This window comes from Ascaphus truei, chromosome 1, assembly GCF_040206685.1.
Source record: "Ascaphus truei isolate aAscTru1 chromosome 1, aAscTru1.hap1, whole genome shotgun sequence".
Taxonomy (NCBI): Eukaryota; Metazoa; Chordata; class Amphibia; order Anura; family Ascaphidae; genus Ascaphus; species Ascaphus truei.
This window is the reverse complement of record NC_134483.1, coordinates 14,399,510-14,406,366: the sequence shown is the minus strand read 5'-3', so window position 1 is coordinate 14,406,366 and position 6,857 is coordinate 14,399,510. Positions and strand designations below refer to the sequence as shown.

Below are 6,857 nucleotides of genomic sequence, written 5' to 3'. Positions count from 1 at the left end.
CCACATATCAGGGGTCCCTAACGCTGATATGTGGTCTGCCTTGGCGTTGGCTCAGGGGCTTACAACAATTTTGGCCAAAAATGTCAAACTAAAAGACCATTTACTTATTAGATATTTATCCATATATATTTAGGCACTGTACCGTGTATGAGTCTCACTAGATGTGCTAAAAACTGAGCTTTGTCTGTGTTTTATGTTATGTCTCTGGTTTTAATGCATATTGCCATGCTCAGTAGCACTCCTCTGACACTCATATGCTTATATATATGTTGTGGGTATTTTGGGGGTTTAATAGGAGCTTGTTAGGTGTCCAGTATGTTTTACAAAGCCGAGGGAAAGCATATTGGGGTATTCCAAGGTGATCAACTCCAGTCCTCAAGCTCCCCCAGCAGGTCTGGCTCTTAGGATATCCCAGCTTCAGCACGGGTGGCTGAGCCTCTGATTGAGCCACCTGTGCTGAAACAGGGACTGATTGAGCCACCTGTGCCGAAGCAGCGATATCTTGAAAACCCAGAACTGTTTGGGGGGGGGGGGGGGGGGCTGGAGGCCTGGAGTTGAGCCCCCCTGGACTATTCCATCTGCACATGGAGTGACAGGTGCCAGTGGATGTGGAACGCATGACAAGGAACGTGACATATGGAAGATGCGCATATTCACCGTGTGCTTCGGGATACATACAAGACATCAAATTATATTGCTGGTTTCATTTCACGCTCCTCATACAATGAAGAATTTCCATCCGGTGCTAAAACAACTGCTCTGCAAACACATCCTTTGTGTTCCTTCTAAATGAATGAAAGCAGGGGGGGGAACGCATGCGTGTCCTACATACTGTAGCATGGTTTCGACGATCCCTCTCTTCTAAAGACTAGACGGGGCCTTGGCAAACTCTTCTTACTACCCATGGACCACCGTACTCAACCCATCTTCTGGCTTAGATCTTAGATGAGGTGGACAGCTCTGCCCTCCATATAACTAGCTTCATTTGATTGCCTGTCTGCAGCATCAACACCCGTTCCCAGACCAGGCCACCCCATCAACCCAGGCTCCTATGGGTGCATCCATTCCTTTCCCCGATAAAATAAATACAAATCTCGCCTAGCAGACCAAATAAAAAAAAAAAAGAATGGATTATTATAATTTTTTTTTTTTGGTTTCTCCTGGCTCCATGAACACAAATAGGTGCATGTCCTACCATAGGAGGAAGCAATGGCTGTTAAGTTTTACAGTTATCGTGGAAAGCACAAATCAGCGGCGCCCTCCTCATTACTGGATGTGGCAGGTGGTGGAGGAGTTGGCTTGGCAGCACATGCAGGTGGGGTTGATGGACTTTGGGGGTATCAGGTCCAGGTCTTCGTCGTCCGGAATCTCGTCTAACCGGTATCCGTCCTTTAGCAACTGGATGTTCAAGTCTTGATTTATCTGCTGTGGACAAGGAGAGAAATTGACACCCAAAACTTTCCTAGGATTAAGAGCCATATTTACAAAGCGTTTCTGCATGCCGCCCACAAGGACCTCCCTTGCGTTCCCCCGTCGCTACTCCCACTGTCTGGCTGCGGCGGAGGGGGGTCGGCTGGCTCACTGAAACGGTAGTTGAGCCCTGTCGTAAGTTGGGTCCAACTTCCCGTATCGGCCGCCTGGGTGTTCCCCTCTTACGGCGCCAGGTTCCTGGATGGACCCCGTACCGCAGGTAGAGCCCACGGAGGAAGCAGTAGAGTGAGGGGAGGGGTGAGAAGAAGAGTGAGAGGTAAGGTGTGGGGGAGGGGTTGCTGTGGTGAGAGGTGGGGTGTGGGGGAGTAAGAGGTGGGCTGAGGAAGAGAGTGCGAGTTGGGGGGTGTGGGAGAGATGGAGAGTTAGGCTTGGGACATAGTGCTTTGATCCGGGCTGAGGCGCGCTGAGGCTCAGGGAAAGCGGTGTTTCCCTGGCCTTCCACAGCGCGTCGTCCGTGGGCGTGTCGGGGGCGGGTCTGGGGGCGGGCCAGTGACGTCACGGAGCTGGTTCGCCCTCATTGGGCGAACCGCTCACGTGACCGGCCCTGCGCTCCGGCGAGCGCCAAATTTCAAACCTGCATCAGACACACGCTTCCCCAAGCGTGCGGACGCGTGCGCGAGCCCCTGCTAAAGCCGCTCTCATTGCGGCTGCAGGGGCTCAGTGCCGAGCAGCAGCACGCCTCAGCACGGGTCAGCACACAAGCGCTGACCATGCCCGAGGCCTTAGAGGTGAGGTGGGGGGAGGGGTTGCTGTGGTGAGAGGAGGGCAGTGAGAGATCAGCACAGGGAGTTACAGGGTAATAGGAGGAATTATAGAGGGGGTTATACGAGAATGTGTAACCCCAGCGTTGCTGAATACCGTGACCACCCTATTTCCAGCTTTTACTTCCGCGGTAAGAAACCGGCAGCGCCTGCGACCTGTTACTTTGTGGTGTTTTGTAATGATATGTTCCGGTACAAATACTATTTAACTACACCTTACACCGCCTTTTCTACAAGCCGTTCATAGCCGTGGCGATCTTACAGACAGGTTTGGGACTGGCTTCCTCGCTGTGCTTCCTATACTGCCACATATCCCATTATGTCCCACACACATCTGTACACCTGGCTTCCAGTTTAATAGCTGCTTTGGCGCTACAACACTCTCTATTTTTTGTGTATTCCCCCCATTTTTAAAACATATATTTTTAAGAAGGGCTACAGCAGGGGAGGCGAACTCCAGTCCTCAAGGGCCACCGGGGTTGCCACCACTCTGGGTTTGACCTGCAGACTATGGGTTTTGGCCACGTATCTCCGGGCTACGGGCTTACCTTGTAAACCTCCGGGTGGAGACGAACGGCAGCGGCGTCTCCCAGCATCCTCCCCTGTCAATATGGCTGTGCGGCGTTACATGGTGCCGCGTTGCCACGACGACGGGACCGCTACGTGACGTCCCCGTGTGACGTGACGCCTGTTCTCATGACAACAGGACGCTTTGTGACGTCTCGGCGCCATAAGGCGTCCTGGTGTCATGGCAACTGGACGCTGTGCGACGTCACGTAGCATCCCGTTGTCATGGGAGCCATATTGACGGGTTGCAGCGGAAGATGACGGGAAGATGTCGTAAGGATGCCAGGAGACGTCGCCGACGAAGGCAAGCGCTACATTTAAAAATGTGATCTCTGGGTTAGCCTTTAGTAGAAGGTGGCAACCCAACAGGTCAGGTTTTCAGGATATCCCTGCTTCAGCACAGGTGGCTCAGTTGAAGACAGCACAGGTGGCTCTTCAGCACAGGGGGCTCAATGAGTGATTGAGCCTCTTCTGCTGAAGCAGGGATATCTTGAAAACCTGACCTGTTGGTGGCCCTTGAGGACTGGAGTTGGCAAAACTCCTGGTCTACACCTATAAAAAGAAAATTCGAGCTGCATTGTACAAAACGTGATCCTTTTTGGAAACAAACTGTCCGCACAAAGCCCTAAACATCGAGAATAAAATCTCAGTCACACCGCACCAGCCCGTCCATCCATCATAGCAAAGGCGTCGTCCCGGGAGCCTTCATCAAAAGGAGCCTTCAAAGTGGCTTGTGCAGAGCCCCGGGGATGAGCTGACATTTATGGGCGAGTGAAAGGGAAAGGCCCGGCTACAAAACGTGAAAGTGTCATTTGTCTTTTCAAAGGGCACTAAAATCGGAATTGTACCTTTCAGACAAATGTGTCTTATTTTATTTTTGAATGCATTCGCAAGCTGAAAGGTTACATTATACGGGCAGCGAGGGGCTCGCACGCACCTTACCGCCACCACATATAAGATGCTGATTGTGGGGACTTCCATCTCTTGGGTTTATTTATGCGATTTCAGAAGGGGGATTAATGACCTGGGGCTCTATGCATCCAAGGCAAAATGTAGGTGCAAAGTTCTTATTTTGGGACGCAATAGCGTCTATATTTTAATCTTCCTGTGTGTATGGTGAGGTGGGGAATGGTTTGTGTGGGGAAGGGTGGGGGTCTGTGTGTGGGGGGTGGGGTGTGCGTGGGGGAATTGGGGTGTGTGTGGGGTTTGGGGAGGGTTTTTGGGGGTGGAGGTGGAGGGGTTGGGGGTGGGACGTGTGGTTTGAATTTAGGCTTGACACAGTTTCATCCTTATATTATGTGCAATTGCCAAGACGTGCAGTTGGTCTTTAAGAAAAGGTTAACAAGAACCGCCCCCAGTGTTTGCTTTGGCTCAAGCCATTGACTCACCTCGGCCGAGGAATATCCCGAGGACGAGTACCTGGACATATCAAAGTCATCATCGCTGGTAAAAGAAAGAATGGAAATATCATTATACAGTAAGCCAGGGGTGGCCAACACCAAGAGCCACCAGTAGGTCAGGTCTTAAGGATATCCCTGCTTCAGCACAGGTGGCTCAGTCTTTTTGACTGAGCCATAGATTGAGCCACCTGTGCTGAAGCAGGGATATCCTTAAGACCTGACCTGTTGGTGGCCCGGGAGTTGGCCACTCCTGTTATAAGCAGTCAGAAGGCTGCCTTAATTCTCTAGTCTTGTGCTGCGCTACAGATGTAGCAGGTGTTATTACCCCCGTTAACATGGGCTAATGCACAAAAACATGCAGTGATGGCGTCGAACCGTACGGCTGAGCCACACTCAGTAAATATGGGACTCTATGGAAGCCGGGATGACGGCCGTTTGGTAATAAATTCTTTGAAAGGACATTGTGTTCCCATTGAAATTCTGCTGCTACTACTTTTTCGGGGAAGGGGGTATTCTTCAATTAACATGAATCGCACCTCTGATTAACCCAACGAGACTGATATTGTGTATATAGAGGCGTAGCGAGTACACATTCCAAAGAAATGTAATATAAGTGTGCAACAGGATCAATAATGGTTTTCTTGGACAACGTGTCAAAATTATATGTATTATATATATGGAAAGTTCAAATGAATACTGGAGGAAGCTCTGTGAGAATAAGTGAGCACTGGATGAAGTGTGTGTTAAAATACAGCCCTTAGGCATACCTCTTCTGTCTGATTTAAATTAGCTGAAGGTTTAAAACTTTAACCAATAGGAGCAGCCGGCTAGGATCTCCTGATCTTAAGGTTCATCACTAAACATACCTTCAGATCAAGGTTGGTGCATTCCTTAAAGTACACTTTGATGAGTGTTATCGTGTTTCGGGACAATAGTTAGGTCAACAGATAAATAAATAGGCAAATAGTTAGCAAGCCTTCTGTCTCGTTACCTGTCTGTGTCCAGGGCTACCAGGGGTTTCTCATCTGGACTCTGATCTAGAGAGGAATAGCCTTTGTTTGGGACGACCAGTCTGCGGAGAATCCAAAGAAAACCATGAAACAACATTAATCCCGTCCTGAAGCAGAGTAAACACGTCAGAGGTGAACATATCAACACAGATACCCGTTTACCAACCTATGCATCAAATGGGCATTCCAGGGGCGTGATGCTATTTCTATTTTAGGGATGCAAAGAAAATTACATACAGATGTAGAAAAGGGCATTGCTCCCTCTGGCGCATTATGAATCCATTGAATCCTATGGAAACTGTGATATTCTGCATTATAACACAGTATTCTATATCATCAGTAGATACAATACTGCTGGCTACTTATGTAGGCAACCTAACCTGTTGGAGATACTATCAGGGACAAAGCATGTGCTGTACTCTACTTTATTATATGTAATTTAAAAGTATAATACCTATACATGTTGTAATAAAGGAGGCTGCATTGAGTCTTTAAAGCCCCTATTTGATATGCATCTTCGGCAGGAAAAGAGTTCAGATCCATTCAAATGAATGCAACTAGAATCTTAGCTTATTGAATAGGGGTTTTTGGGTAGTAGTCTTTATCTAAACCAAACATTCTTTTGTGGTATGGATACTAGAGCCAGGGAAAGAAGAACATTTATCTCATTTTAGAACACACAAGATATCAGCAAGCCTGCAGTCACATCACAGCTTGATAGTTACATAGTTACATAGTAGATGAGATTGAAAAAAGACATATCCATCAAGATCAATCTAGGCTAAATTTAGATGACAGATACTTTAGCCATACTCACATTATATTGATCCAGAGGAAGGCAAACACAAAACCCCAGTGAAAAAAGATCCAGTGATATCTCATAAGGGGAAAAATACATTCCTTCTTGACTCCAAGAATTGGCAATCGGATTACACCCTGGATCAACATCCTTCCCATGTTTACTTATTAGATATATCCCTGTATACCTTTCCTTTCTAAAAAGATGTCCAACCTTTTTTTGAAAATATCTATTGTATCTGCCATCACAGTCTCCATGGGTAATGAATCCCACAGTGTAACTGCCCTTACTGTAAAGAACCCTTTCCTTTGTGGCTGGTGAAATCTCCTTTCCTCCAATCTTAAGGGATGACGCTAGGTCGTTTGTACTGCCCGTGGGATGAATAGTTCTTTTGAAATCTCATTGTATTGTATTTGTATATAGTTATCATATCCCCTCTTAGATGCTACTTTTGTAATGTAAACAAATCTAAATTTAGCTAGTCTTTCCTCATAAATCAGATTATCCATCCCCTTTATTAATTTGGTGGCTCTTTTCTGCACTCTCTAGTTCCATCATTTATTTTCTATGGAGTGGTGCCCTAAATTGTAATTATGTTTACGTGCATCCCATCCATTCCCCGTTTAATGCAAGATCAGATCTGTTTTGCATTTGCAGCTACTGCATGACTTTGGGCACTATTGCTAAAACTGCTTTCTACAAACACTCCTAAATTCTTTTCCATGAAGGATTCTCCTAATTTATCCCTATTTAATTTGTAAATTGCCTGTTTCTTCTTGGTTCCCAAATGCATAACCTTACATTTATCTGTATTAAACCTCATCTGTCA

General features: G+C 47.1%; 1 protein-coding gene across 2 annotated transcripts in view; it reads right to left on the bottom strand.

Annotated features, from left to right (window-relative positions):
• Positions 1-236: 236 nt before the first annotated feature.
• FAM219A (family with sequence similarity 219 member A) overlaps positions 237-6,857 on the bottom strand; it is a 226,100-nt gene continuing 219,479 nt past the window's right edge. The window contains exons 4-6 of one of the 2 annotated variants that reach the window (XM_075582530.1): positions 5,211-5,291; positions 4,208-4,262; positions 237-1,422 (exon numbers count right to left, since the gene is read on the bottom strand). In XM_075582530.1, coding sequence (XP_075438645.1) covers positions 1,267-1,422; positions 4,208-4,262; positions 5,211-5,291 — 292 coding nt within the window. In that variant the 3' untranslated portion in view covers positions 237-1,266. Of the gene's footprint in view, positions 1,426-4,207; positions 4,263-5,210; positions 5,292-6,857 lie in introns of both variants that reach the window. The other variant, XM_075582519.1, reaches the window with a different exon arrangement.